General features: G+C 38.9%; 1 protein-coding gene across 2 annotated transcripts; it reads left to right on the top strand.

The window, feature by feature from the left end:
- LOC122071920 (cycloeucalenol cycloisomerase) lies at positions 1-8713 on the top strand. Of its 2 annotated transcripts, none has more exons than XM_042636400.1 (8): positions 1-253; positions 369-517; positions 1804-1887; positions 2242-2283; positions 4222-4332; positions 4870-5061; positions 7301-7398; positions 8175-8713. In XM_042636400.1, exons 1-8 carry the CDS (start codon positions 235-237, stop codon positions 8347-8349), a joined length of 870 nt encoding a protein of 289 aa, XP_042492334.1. In that variant the 5' UTR covers positions 1-234; the 3' UTR covers positions 8350-8713. The 2 variants fall into 2 exon arrangements, with proteins under 2 accessions (XP_042492334.1, XP_042492335.1); XM_042636401.1 differs by having other exon boundaries at positions 9-247.
- The last annotated feature ends 6428 nt before the right edge of the window (positions 8714-15141 follow it).

The following is a 15141-nucleotide window of genomic DNA, read 5'->3' as shown; positions in this document are numbered from 1 at the left end:
GATTCACGGTCCAGATTAGAACTGTGGGACCACTTGAAAGATAAAGTGCCGTCACGCGCTCGTTGCGCTACCAGGCTGTCGCCGGACATGGAGGGTTAGAGTTTGGAGTGTAGCTAGCTGCGTATGCAGCCGGCGCATATTGTAGAACGATCTGAGAGAACTGGCACTTCAACTAGTAAAGAAGAGAAGAGCTTCAGTGACTAGAAAAATCTCGCCGGGAGATCGACTGCAAAAATGGGTGGTAAAGGTGAAGGTTCATTTCAGTCTCTCGAGGTTCTCTTTTGAAGGGTTTTTAGGGTTTTGAGTTTTGAGTTTTGAGTTTTGAGCTTTGAGCGAATTTCGATGAATTGTTTGGTGACTATGCGCAGGTCTAAAAAAAGTTCCAGCTTCTTCTTCCTCAAGCGCCTGGTTTGCTTCCAACCCGAGCAAGAGATGGGGAGAGATGTTTTTCCTTTTATACACTCCTTTCTGGCTCACTCTCTGCCTTGGGATCGTTGTCCCCTACAAATTATACGAGGTATGTTACAGATAGGTTTGATACCAGTTAATTATAATAATTATAATGCTTGCTCTATGGAGAAATCTCTGCGTCTCTTTTGAATTTCGTAGAAGTTAAATTGTTTTTCAAAAAATTCCATCCAATGTGAATGATGTGGGAATTTAAACTCTTTTTGTTACCCCTGCGTGTTATTCTCATTTTGTGGACTATTACTATTTGATCTCTGTTTGTGATTGCAAAGTACGGACCCTTTTCCCTATCATAAGTGAAAACTTAATTTGTGCTTGTAAAGGTTTGGTTTCTGGGATTCTTTTTGGATTTCCCTCCAAATATAAACGAGATCTGAATTTGGATTTCTTAAATTTTACCTCCTAGGCTACTACATTTTAATTGCTTTTGCGATCTTTTGATTTTTTGGATAGGAAAAACAAACAAGAATTTTTAAGCTTCATCTAATTATAAGTAAAGGGGAATGAAATCAATTATAAAAAAATTGTCATAAAAAATTTCAAATAGATTTCTTAGTCCTATCATATATTCCAATCCAAGTAATTCGGTTGAAAAGTGGAGTAATATTTAATTACTATGTTAGTAAAATTTTTAAGTTAGCAACACAATTTGTTGTTGCTAGTGATTAGAAGAGTTTCCATTATTATTATTTATTTCATTTCCCTTCCCGTTAACTTTACTTCCAACTAGATGCAGTCTAATAGAAAGAGAACAATAAAGGATATACTAGCATGTCAGTGTGACAGCGAAATGAAAGAATATATACGTTAGAAAAAAATGCAGCAAAATCAGAAGGAACTTATCTCACTTCTGGCAATTCATGGTTGATATTTAGCCAAGTTTCACCTCTTGGGAAACCTTCCAGACCTCGGAAGTCTTTTGTAGATAGAGCCCATCCCATAATAAGCGATCCAATGGCACCAACTGATCTGGGCCAACTTTTGTGTCTTATGTTGAAGAGCCGTCTTTATTTTCCACAAACCCCAGCAAAGTCCCCATGTCAATTCAATTCTACAGTAGCCCTTGTGTAGCTTGTGGGAGCTCAAACAAATATAAGTTGCTCCCATTATCAAACAGTGGTTGGTTTTGCATGAGCTGATTGTCACGGCATTAGCCAACATAAAGTTGGTTCATGGGATGAGCTTGGATATAATCATACAAAATGTTGAAATCAGGCATGACAGTTCAAGCAATCAGTATCTTCTTTACTTAACTTGGAAATGTCATCTTCCCCTCTCTATGTTCTATTTTAAATGATCAAGATCCTAACGCATGCCTGTTCTGATGATTGGCAGAATTTCTCTGAACTAGAATACTTGCTTTTGGGGCTGACATCTGCGGTTCCATCTTTCTTGATACCAATTTTAGTTGTCGGTAAGGTGAGTCCTTGAATTATTTTACTTTTCTGTAACTGCATTCCTGCTTGAAGTTTGTATTATCTCCAAGGTGGCCGCTTTTCTTCTTATTATATTTAATCTTCTTTTTCATTTTGAAGAAACCTATGAGATGTAAAGTTTTGTCCCATAAGGCTAATACAGGATTTTTAATTTCTAAAAGCCTTGCTCACTTGACATCATCATCATCATCATCATCATCATTATTTGTTTATTTTAAGTACAAATTTCTTATTTTTCATCAATTGCATATGTAGTTTACTTGTTGTAATGTAAGGACAAGGAAGTGACCTACTTATTTCCTTCTCTTTCATAATTTGGTTTGAGTGTTTTTTGTAGGCTGATAGAAGCTTGTGTTGGAAGGATTGTTATTGGGTAAAGGTAAGTTTCTTCCTGTGTTAAATTCTCACATGGTACAAAACAATAAAGGCCATCCAATGTTAGCTAATGATGTTGTGTTATCTGTCTTCTTGCTTATAGGCATTTTCCTTCATCTTAAAATTTTCACTTGTGTGTGCAGTTCATGTTATTTCATCACCATCTTTATCTCTCTTTTTTTTTTTTTCTTTTTGTGTGTGAATCTTTATCTCCTATTGTTGTTACTTTTGTACCCTTCATATTGGATGGTTTGTTGAGTTTATCAATTTATATAGAAACCTTTTTAATATTTTTCTTCACTTGTTGCACTACTCTAACTGATGACTGGTAATAGAGGGAGATCCAAAAGTGATGAATTATTAGAGGCCTTACATGCATCAGATGTCAATTTTCTCCCACCCAAGAAAGATATTTATGCGTTATAGAAAATTTTTATTAGCCAACAGACCCTTTTACAGTTTCCTATAAAAAATACTTTCAAATTCGTCTCTTAGAAGTAGGTAACAAGTCCATCATTTCTCAGAGGAAAAGTTTAATGCAGATTGATCAGAGGATCTACTGATAAATTATTAAATAACTTGGTTAGCGTAGATAAGCCACAAATTCCTAAGCTCTTCCACACTTCTATTGGGACTCCATCTGGACCTGGTGCCTTGCCTACTTTCATCCTCCTTAAAGCTTCTTCTACTTCAGGCGCCCTAAATTTTGGTATATTTCTCCTTCTTCTATCCCATCTTCAATATAATTTCATTTTTCTAAGCTCATGATGATCTTGATCATAGAATTCGTCAACTTTAACTTGCCATCAGTTCAGCCTTATGAATTTATTTCACTCAAGGCTTTTTATAGTCTCCAAACTCATTTTGTGATTCAATCAAAGGTGTAGAAACTAAATTGCAATAAAAAATGATGGGTGGTAGGAAATCCAGAAATTCTAAAAACTTACCATGATATCAGGATTCAACTTTCCCCAGTTAGGGGACTTCTGAAGCTAGCCCAACTGGATGGTGCAGAAGATTTTTCTGTCCCACCTCATTCTTTCATCAAAACTTAAGCACAACCCTAGGTGCTTAATAATTATATCTTGCACCACTTGGTTTGTCTCGGGTTGGCCGAGGTTGGATTGAGTCTGCTTGGTGCAAGTGTATGGTACAAATGGCCTGAAAATGCTTCCCGGCATGGACCTATGTAAAAATACATGTGGTTAACTTTTCTAGATATGAGGCTGGTCTGCAGATTGAAAACTGTGAACGAAGCCATGTACATGGATAGCTTCATCACCAGTGGACAATCCTATGGATCATTGGATGGTCTTCAATTCTTTTTTCGACTTCCTCCACGATAAATATGTTTGTTTGTATCATAGTGGTTGTTGGTGTGCGGTCCCTTATTCAGAAGTTGAATTGTGTAGTTATTGACTTGTATTTTGAAAGAATAATCGTAGGTTCTTGGACAATTTGGCAGTGTACTTGGTTGCATAGGATTAACGTAGTCAGAAATTCTTTCTATTCTTTCCACTTATTCTTATCTCATTTTTGGGTGGCAGCTCAGTGTTACTAGTTCCTCCCTTTTTTCCACAAAGATTGTTCACTTTGAAAAATTTCACTCTTTAAGGCTTGTGCCATTAATTAGCCACTAATCTTGTTCATTTAAAAAACCATTAGCCTCCTTGTTCATTTAATTTTGCCTTTTTAAGCTTTAATAGAACACATAATAAAGTATAATTTGGGGAAGGGAGAAAAATTTAATGCATAAAATGGTAAAATGAACAAAGGATTTGGGACATGTTGTCTTTGTGGGATGTAGGGAGTCTTTTTATTTAAATTAGCCGTCCTTGTTCAGTCACAGATGTTCAACAAGTTTATCTAGTTTCATTGTTTTTCTCATTTTTAGAAAATTTATGTTATCAGACTTACTTACACTAGTTAATTATTGTGGCAGGCCACTATTTGGATCATAATCTTCAGTTATGTTGGGAACTACTTTTGGACCCATTACTTCTTCACAGTTTTGGGGGCTTCATATACCTTTCCCTCGTGGAGGATGAACAATGTAAGCCACAACAATTAATTTCACCTTATGCTGCAGTTGACATTTTAATGTTGTCCAAATATGTTGCTAATTTTTTTTTTTTTGGTTTGGATACAAATTTTTTTTTTTATTGAGGTTTAATAACATTTATTGATGGCTTTGGTCCAATGAGATATAATTGTTTGTGATTCAGTAGCCATTCTTCAAGGTGTCCGCATGGGCTTGGAAATGTGGGTTCTACTCCAAGGGAAAAAGATATAATATGAATGTTTAAAAATGGACCTGAATGAGCATTGGACCTTCTGTTTGTCTGATGAAAAATACATAATTTTGAAATTGTTTTTCTTTTTATATCTTTGGTTTTTTAAACTCATTGCATTTCGCTATTCTTAAAAATATATCAAGATAAGTAGGGTTACTGTCTTGTATTCTCATGAACTTCACAAGCGTCCGTGTTGCTAATTCATTGCATGTATTTTGTGACTATCTCAGTAGAAGCTCATTACTTATCGGACAAACTAAGCGTCCTCAATTTTTACATGTTTTTATGCTGTGTAGGTACCACATACAACGTTCCTTCTCACTCATGTTTGCTTCCTATTTTACCATGTTGCATCAAATATGACACTCCGGAGACTACAACATTCTATTGCTGACTTACCAGGGTCAATGCAGTTGGTTATTAAGGCTGCATGGATCTTAGCTCTTTCATACTTCATAGCGTTCCTGGAGACTCTGGCTATATCCAATGTATGTTTTGACACTTTTTATCTTGATTGTTGTTGTTATCGTTGTGATTCTTGTACTAGTATCACTTTTTCTACTTTACCTTCTGTGGCCTGATCTTCGAGTTCTTGAAAATTTCCTATTTTCTTGACCTAATTCAAGATCTGAGTTATTTTGTGTTTCAACCACCAACTAAGACTTATCTTTTGAAGATCTGTTAGGTCTAATATAAGGTCCACTTGACCTGGATTTCAGCCTCAACAGAGGCCTCTTCTGTGAGCTATTTAATTTCTCTGAGTTATCCTATTTTTCCAGACTCAAGGTACTCAATATTCTGTCCAGACTGTTAGCCTAATATTCTAGGATTTGTTACCTGTTGTTAGGGCTTATTGTGGATTATGTTTGAGTCTTATTATTATCTGAATATTGAGATCTGTTCACCATTCTGTTTGCTGGATTTTATATCTGTTCTGCCCACTGATTGGTTTTTTTTGGGGGTAATTAGCTATTGTTTTTGGGATTTTCATTATACTGTTGTCAGACCTAGCAGTAGGGTATTTGGGAGTTGTTTGTGGTTCGTATTTGGGGTTTGGTATTTATACATAGCTTTACATTAGATTACTTGGCTCGGAAGGCCCTATTGGTAGCATGCTCGACAGTATGGCCTATTTCCACTCCCTAGCTTTATATCCTTGTGAAAATGAAGCTATTGGCAGCTCATGTTCTTCTTGTCAATAAATGAGAGAAATAAGGGCTTAAAGAAACAACTTACGAATGAGGTTGTCTTCAACCTTCGGCTACAGAACTATGGGCAGAAACCAGAATTATTCCAAGTGAGAAATTTCTCTCAATACTGATCCAATCGATCTGGAATTTTGGGATGGGATAGTAATCACAAAATTCTATCTAACCTGACCAATAGCACTTCCCATTATCAACTAAATAAAGGGTAGTTGTTTCCTGATATCAGATCAGGAGAACATCATAGTTGCAGGTTTCTCCAAAGGGTCGAATCCATAGTTGTCAAGGTGTCCTGGCGCCTTGGTCGCCTTGTTGGTGTCGCCTTGCATCTGGACTCCCTCCAACGCCTCGGGACGCCTTGACAACTATGGTCGAATCTCACAGCAAAGGAAGCTTTAGGTCAGTCTTCAGAGACTCTAGGGTATGAATTACCCTAGGGTGATGATCTTACGCCCATAGTAGGAGAGAGAAAATGTTGTGAAGGAGAGCAACTTGATTATGTCGTGCTGCAACTCCCACTCAGAATAACAGAAGGGAGAAAGAATATGTGAAGATGTCAAATCATATCTCCAGAAAACATCAACCAACCAAACCACAGGGCACCAGCTATCTTCACTTCATCATCAAGCAGCATAAAGATAAGAAACCCATAGTCCCCCCCATCCCCCCCTCCTTTTTTTTTCCTTCTTTATAGCTCTGATACTATGTAACAAAGCTTGGTCTCAACAACCAGAACCTGTGAAGAAGAAGAAAGAGACAATACTATGGAGTGAAGAGGGAGAACTAGAGCCAAGATAGGACAGAGAAGGTAGCCTATCGTCGTCTAGCCCCATTACATATGTAGTATTATGAAATCTACTTTTAGTTGGAAACCTACTAAGAGTCAAAGTCTAATTACAAACAAGGACATAAAGCAAATAACAGAGACTAAAACAACTCAACAACTTACTCCTCCTGACGGGTTCTATGGTACTTGTTTAACAAATACATTGTCAACAGTGAATTGGAAGTGTTAAGCTACAACTTTCTGTTAACTTATGTCATTTACTTCATCACTCTGGATCATCTTAGGTCAACAAATTACAGTGTTCTTAAGTCAACATGAATTGGTTGAGTTCATTTTTCACGTTCTTACTAGGCGACTACCTTGATTTCATCCCACTCGGACATTTGCTTTTCGACTTTTGAAACCCAAATGTCTTTTATTGTAAAAGTAAATATGCTTCTTATTTAGGGGTGGAAGTAGTTACTTTTTTCCTTGGGGGGGGGGGGGGGGGTTCAAATAAGTGGAATCGGCAATGGGATTGGCCTTTTAGCTGAATCCGATTCATCCAGAATCACCCTGAACCCTAGAAACCCTTCCTGGATCAGCAGAAATCAGGATTGGGCTTGGCTGACTCCGATTTGACTGATGATCCCAATTTTGTTAACATTGGGGGTGGGGGGGGTCCTATGTAGTGAAAACTGGAGAATCATGTTGTTGCTTACTAATACTGTTTCTTTTCTCTCCAAACATTTTCAGTTCCCTTATTATTCATTCGTGGACCAGGCATCAATGTACAAAGTTGGATCCTTGTTCTATGCAATTTATTTTATTGTAAGCTTCCCAATGTTCCTGAGGTAAGAATTCCATTGTGCTGCTTCACTGTAATTTGGTGATTGTCAATAAAAATGGTCTAGTTTGTGTGGTAAAAATGACTGAAGCATGTTGTAGATGTCTATCTGACATATTTTACTTAGATATCGATATTTTCAGGAGCATAAATGTTGATGGCCACCTATGCGGTTATCATGCCTAAGATTTTGTCATAATGTCAAAGGATATAACTGTATATAGATGCAATGTCATGCCTAAAATTTTGTAAACGCTGTATCAGTTTCATAACATTTCATCTTAGGTCCATGTGTATCCTGGGATACTATAATTGTTTTCCTTGTCTGTTATGTTTCCAAGACCAGCATATTATCTTTACAACTGCTTACTTGTATCCTGAGATATTTTGTACATAAGGCACATGTGCTTGAAAGCGACAGCCCATGCCATCTTAATTTCAGGCCAGACCATGCATTTTGCGGAGTATAGATAAGGAATTATTGGAAGAATATTACCTCCAATTTATGGATGTTTCCCCAGATTTGTTAGCTCTTATTTTTCTTTACTTCTTGTGGTCCAGATTTTAGCTTTTGATTGGGCATTTATGATTTTCCTATATATGAATTTTGTGTTGTGTATAATCCAGCAGTTGGCCTAATGGAAATGAGTGACTGTTCCACATATGCATCACACATCCACAAAGTATAGCTGACCCGCCTTTGGGAAATGTATTTCGTGTTTGCTTCTCTATTGCTCAAATCACTGCTTTTCTTTCTTGAATAAGACCTACATGTGTACACAGGATTGATGAGAAACCTGGGGACCTGTGGGACCTTCCTAGAGTGGCTGTAGATTCATTGGGTGCTGCAATGCTTGTTACCATAATACTTGATTTATGGAGGATCTTTCTAGGACCCATAGTTCCAGTTCCAGAGACAAAGCAGTGCATGCAACCAGGACTGGCTTGGTTTTCTTGACTTGCTACAGAAGTATGAGTGCTTACATTGGCAAGATGATGTCATTGTTTTGAGTCCCAAACTGCAGGAGATGCAAGAGTAATGAGGTAACTAAGGCTGATGCTGGAAGTGAAATGGAATTGTACTAATAAGCTCTTGTTTTAGTTTGCACCATTTCATCACATGCTAAACTAGATGAAAGATGCTGTCAGTTTATAGAGTACAGCCAATGATTCAATATCGTAAGCATGGATGCTTTGTCTAAGTAGCTGGTTGCATTGTGAACTGCTGGTGGCTTGGTGGAATGGTGTCGGATATGTTAATGTTTTCTTTGTATTGGATTATCATCATTATCATTTTAATGAAGTTTTTCATACTTTTAACATCTCATTGTAACTTTCCTTTGGGAGGACAAATCAAAGGTTTTGCTTTGCTGGTGATTTAGTTGTACCCAACTAATCTGTTGGTGTATGATGTCTTGTATTCAGTCGCAGTTTAATCCATGGAGTATTGGTGCAGCACCTAGACAGGCAGGACGGCGGTCCTGCTAGCCGGTTAGTGGGCCGTGGGGGTTGCAAGGGGGCAGGAGGCCGTCCTGCATAGCAGGGGGTGTAGGGGGCGCAGCCCCCTGCGCGAATTTTTTATTTGAGGGCAATTGTGTATTTTCCGGATTAGGGTTTTTTCGCTATATATTTGTAGTGAGGGTTTCTTTCTCTGTAATGCAAGCAACACTGAGAGGTGTGAGGACGAGCGCTGTGACCATATTCTCCATTGATAGTGAAGCAGGATCTCATCTTACCGGGGACGTAGGCAACCTTGTCGAACATCGTAAAATCTGTGTGCATTGTTTGTTTTGTTTTGTTTTTTTTTTCATTATCTTCTGCATCGTTTTAGGGTTGCGTTTCTATAAATTAGTATCAGAGCTTTAGATTTCTGTTTTCTAGGGTTTATTATCACGATGGTAGGGAAGGGATTGAATGTCAAGTATGATATCGAGAGGTTTAATGGGAAGAACAATTTCACCATTTGGCGTCAAAGGATGAAGGATCTTCTGATACAACAGGGTTTGGCGAAAACGTTGTTAGGGAAGTCGAAGAAACTTGCAAAAAGTTAGTGACGAAGATTGGGAAGAGATGGAGGAAAAGGCGGTAAGTGCTATTCGATTAAATCTTTCTGATGATGCCCTACAATATGTTGTGGTTATTGAATTTGCACCGCAATTATGGGCGAAACTTGAAAGTATCTACATGACGAAGTCCTTAACGAACAAGTTGTTTGTGAAGAAGCAATTGTATTCTCTACAGATGGAGGAAGGTACGGATCTATTAGAGCATCTTAACATATTCAATCATATCATAAGTAAACTTGCAAATCTGGAGGTTAAGATCGAGGATGAAGACAAGGCGTTACTGTTGCTGTCGTCGCTCCTAGAATCATATGATCACCTAGTAACGACTCTCTCGTACGGGAAGGAGACCCTTGAGATGGATGAAGTCACAACTGCCCTCATGTCCAATGATACAAGGAAGAAGACCAGTAGTACGAAATCTCAAGGAGAAGGTCTTTTCGGAGGTGACAAGGAGCAGAAAAGAGGGAGATCAAATCAGAAGGGATCTGGGAAGAGTCGATCAAAATCAAAAGGGGTAAAGACAAAGGTCTCTTGTTACTATTGTAAGAAGGAAGGTCATCTGAAGAGAGAGTGCTTGAAGAGGAAGGTGGACTTAAAGAAGAAAGGTGTAGATAAGGCATCTGAGGAAGCTAGCGTGGCGGACAGTTCAGATGGAGATGTACTCTCTATATCATTAGGTAAGAATCAACCTTCTGACTCTTGGATTTTAGATATGGATGTTCATATCACATGTGTCCACATAAGGATTGGTTTGATATATATCAACCATATAATGGTGGGTCTGTCCTAATGGGGAATGATGCTGTATGCAAGAACATTGGGATAGGTATTATCAAAATCAAGATGTTTGATGGGATAGTAAGAACCTTAGCAGATGTGAGACATATACCAGAATTAAGGAAAAACTTAATATCTTTGGGGGCACTTGACTCAAATGGCTGCAAGTATATAGCAGAAGGTGGAGTTCTCAAAGTTATTAAGGGTGTTATGGTTGTCATGAAGGGATAGCTAACAGGAAACCTATACAGACTTATAGGGAGCACAGTTACAGGTGGAGCATCTGTGACTACAGGTGGAGCATTTGTGACTACAGATGCAGTATTTGATACAGATGATACCTATCTGTGGCATATGCGGTTGGGGCATATGGGAGAAAGAGGATTGATGGAGCTTCATAAAAGGAAAATGTTGAAGGGAGTGAAAACTTGTAAACTGAACTTCTGCAAGTATTGTGTGTTCGGGAAACAGTGCAAGATTAGTTTCAAAACTGCAAAACATAAGAGTAAAGGGGTGCTTGATCATGTGCACAGTGATGTCTGGGGTCCTTTCAACAACAAAATCTAAAGGTGGGGCAGAATACTTCGTGACCTTTGTTGATGATTACTCAAGGAAAGTCTGGATCTACTTCATAAAGTATAAAAGTGAGGTGTCCACTAAATTTAAGGAATGGAAGGCTGAGGTAGAAAGGAAGACAAGAAAGAAAATTAAATACTTGAGAACAGATAACGGAGGAGAGTACACATACAAGCCGTTTCTAGAATTGTGCAAAGTTGAAGGAATTACACGTCACTTCACGGTTCCAAAGACACCACAACAAAATGGTGTAGCTGAAAGGATGAACAAAACACTTCTAAAAAGAGCTCGGAGTATGAGGCTGAATGCAAGGTTGAGCAAGAGATTTTGGGCAGAAACAATGAACATGGCATGTTTCCTCATCAATAGGTCTCCATCAAAAGCGATTGATTATAAAATTTCTTAAGAGGTATAGACAGGAAAATCAGTAGATTATTCTATTCTAAAAATATTTGGTTGTCCAGCCTATGCGCATGTTGAGAGTGAGCAGCATTCCAAGTTAGACTTAAAGTCTAAGCAGTGTATCTTTCTTGGTTTTAAGAAAGGTGTAACGGGATTCAAGTTGTGGGATCCAAGTTCACAGAAAGTTGTGGTTAGCAGGGACGTGTTTGATGAGTCTCAGATGGTGAAGTCAAATTACAATTCACAAGCAGTTGATGAAAATAAAGAAGGTTCTACTGTGCATGTGGAGTTAGGTGAGTCAGAAACAACAAGAGAGAATGAGTCATCAAGTGACTTACTAGGACAACATGAAGCAGTAGAAGTTCCCTATATTGTGGCAAAGGGTAAATGAAAGCGTACTCACAAAGCACCTATGAGATGCGGGTCTGAGGACATGGTTGCCTATGCCCTCACTGTAGGTACAAGTGATCTATCTTCCTACCATGATGCTTTGAGTGATGCACAACATGATAAATGGATGGCAGCTATGATGGAGGAAATGGAGTCTCTACAGAAGAATAAGACTTGGGAGATTGTGGAAAAATCCAAGGGAAGAAAAATCATTGGGTGTAAATGGGTTTTTCGTAAGAAAGAGGCAGATATGAGAAGGAGCGTGAAAGGTATAAGGCCAGACTTGTAGCCAAGGGCTATGCACAGAAGGAGGGGATAGACTACAATGAAATATTCTCTCTAGTGGTGAAACACACTTCGATCAGGGTACTACTTACTTTGGTGGCCATGTATGATTTAGAGCTTGAATAACTTGATGTGAAAATTGCATTTCTTCATGGTGGTTTGGAGGAACAGATTTACATGGAGCAGCCTGAAAGTTTCAAGGTGCAGGGAAAGGAAGATCATGTTTGTCTGCTTAAGAGGTCACTTTATGGCCTTAAGCAATCTCCTAGGCAGTGGTACAAACGCTTTGATTTTCACATGATGAAGATTGGCTACATAAGAAATGGGTATGATAGTTGTGTTTATTATAAAGTGTCAAATGATAATTCCATTATTTTGTTGATGCTTTATGTTGATAACATGTTCATTGCTGCAAAGAACAAATATGATATAGTTTCTTTGAAGTCTTTGTTGAGTGCTGAATTTGAGATGAAAGATCTTGGCGCTGCTAAGAAGATCCTTGTCATGGAAATCTTTAGAGATCGAAATGCAGGTAAACTTTGGGTAACTCAGAAGAGGTATATTGAAAAGGTGCTAGAGCGTTTCAATATGGAAAAGACTAAGCCGGTTAGCACTCCAGTAGCTGGCCACTTCAAGTTATCTGAAATGGAATGCCCTACAACACATAAGGAGGTGGAGCAGAAGTCTCAGGTCCCTTATGCTAGCGCAGTTGGGAGTCTCATGTATGCTATGGTTTGTAGCAGGTCGGATTTGTCTCATGCAGTCAGTGTTGTTATCAGATACATGAGTAATCTAGGGAAGGAGCATTGGAATGCAATTAAGTGGATCTTCAGATATTTGAGCAAGACTAAAGATGTAGGTTTTATGTTCAGTGGCAAGGGAAGTTCTATAGAATTGGCAGGTTATGTTGATTCCGACTATGCTGGTGATTTAGACAAGAAGAGGTCTACTACAGGGTATGTGTTTACATTGGCTGGTGGACCTATATCATGGAGGGTGATGCTTCAGTCTACAATTGCATTGTCCACTACAGAGCCAGAGTACATGGCCGCAGTTAAGGCTGCCAAGGAAGGAGTCTGGTTGACTGGACTAGTTCGTGAGTTGGGGTTGGAGCAAGGAGGTACAGTGTTACATTGTGACAGTCAGAGTGCCATACATCTTGCAAAGAATCAGGTGTTTCATGCAAGGACAAAACATATTGATGTGAGATTTCATAAGATTAGGGAGCTTGTGTCGGAAGGTAGTATTCATTTAAGAAAAATTCATACAGATCTCAATCCTGCAGATATGTTTACGAAGCCAGTTACTACAGAGAAGTTCAAATCCTGTTTGGACTTGATTAGTATTACTCATTGTTGAAGATGAGGGACGCACCAAACATGTGCGGGTTTGTACCTCTAATGAGGTATAAGGATGAAGACGTCTACAGGTTATTTTTACAGGAGGCTTGACAGAATTCAAGCCAATGTGGAGATTGTTGGTGTACGATGTCTTGTATTTCGTCGTAGTTTAATCCAAGGAGTGCTGGTGCAACACCTAGACAGGCAGGACGACGGTCCCGCTAGCCGATTAGTGGGCCATGGGGGTTGCAAGGGGGCAGGAGGCCCCCCTGCATAGCAGGGGTGTAGGGGGGCGCAACCCCCTATACGACTTTTTTATTTGAGGGCAATTGTGTACTTTCTGGATTAGGGTTTTTTTGCTATATATTTGTAACGAGGGTTTCTTTCTCTGTAATGCAAGCAATACTGAGAGGTGTGAAGACGAGTGCTGTAACCCTATTCTCCATTGATAGTGAAGCAGGATCTCATCTCACTGGGAACATAGGCAACCTTGTTGAACCTCGTAAAATTCGTGTGCATTGTTTGTTTTTTTTTTTCATTATCTTCTGCATTGTTTTAGGGTTGCGTTTCTACACTAATCCACATTACTTCCCGGTAAGAAGGCTTATATTTGGTTAAATTCTTCTTGCAATCTGGACAGCAAGAAATGAATGGTGGTACTGGGTGGCTAACCAAAGCCTGTCCTGGTTCCATCAAACATGACCACCGTCTACGCAAAATGGATTTACCAGGAAGAAAGGCTTTCTCCAAGGGGCTCTATTAAGGCACTGGAGGCCAATAGGATGAAGATGGGGTTTAGTCCGGTAAACATGGCTGCTTTCCACCACTTATGTCCTTTCCCTTTATCCATCGGGTTTATGTGTGCAGCCGCACGGGGTAGTCCTACTCGTATGTGGCGGTATTACACGTCCCTCGCCGCACTGATGAAGAAACTTGCAAGCCCCCATTATGGCTATGTTTGGAACACAAGAAAAGAAAGGAAAAGAAAAGAAAAGAAAAGAAAAACATATTAACACAGAAGTAATGGTGAGTTTATGCGATCTTACAATCTTCTTTCATAAAAAATTTTCTTTCCTTTTCTTTCCTTGCATTCCAAACAGTCTTAAAGAAATTGTGTTTGTAAATTAGATTTCGGGCACATAATGATGGGCCTTTTGAAATCGCTTCATTAAAACCAAAATTGGGTTAAATGTTTATCAATTGGTCTGATTCGGTTTTAAAATGCGCTTTGGTCCAACATGATTATACCAGTAGACCGACCAATTTGGATTAAATGAACAAACCAGTCCAAAATCCGACTGATTTAAGACCGATTAAGATCATCAATTATGGAGAAATTAACTATCTTAATACCCTTTCACGAAAATATAGATAAAAATGGCTTAATCTTCTGATTAAAATCCGATTAGACAGAACTTATGTAATACCAATAACTAACTGATCGATTACTATCCTTTCTGGTTCTTGGGTTTGATGACCAATTTTTGTAAAACTGTCTTTGCTCTCAAAGGTGCTTGCAAGACCTAGAGATTCCTGGTTTAATGCCCATGAAGGCAAGTCATGTCTAAAGAAGGATAGAAAAGCCGAGATGGACTGATAAAGCAGAGGAAGGATCCCATGGATTGGTTGGTTGGACCAGCCTGAACCAGAAGATGCTTGGTTTGGGTTCATCCAACTCGAATGGCATTGTGGGACAGCGTTCCCATGCTGCCTGTGTAGGATGAATCTCTCACACTCGCATGGTTCTTACTTCTTAGTAGGGGCTCCTTCAAACAGCATGGGAATCCTCTTTCACGAAGAAAAGTGATTTTTCCTCTCTACAATTCCCGAACAACTAGGGTTAGGGTATATTTGAGTCGATTTTTATCGATTCCTTGTCGACCCAAATCCTGAATTTGGGATTGAACACTGGGT

Source organism: Macadamia integrifolia, chromosome 2 (assembly GCF_013358625.1).
Source record: "Macadamia integrifolia cultivar HAES 741 chromosome 2, SCU_Mint_v3, whole genome shotgun sequence".
NCBI classification, from domain to species: domain Eukaryota; kingdom Viridiplantae; phylum Streptophyta; class Magnoliopsida; order Proteales; family Proteaceae; genus Macadamia; species Macadamia integrifolia.
This window is presented reverse-complemented; position numbering and strand designations above follow the sequence as displayed.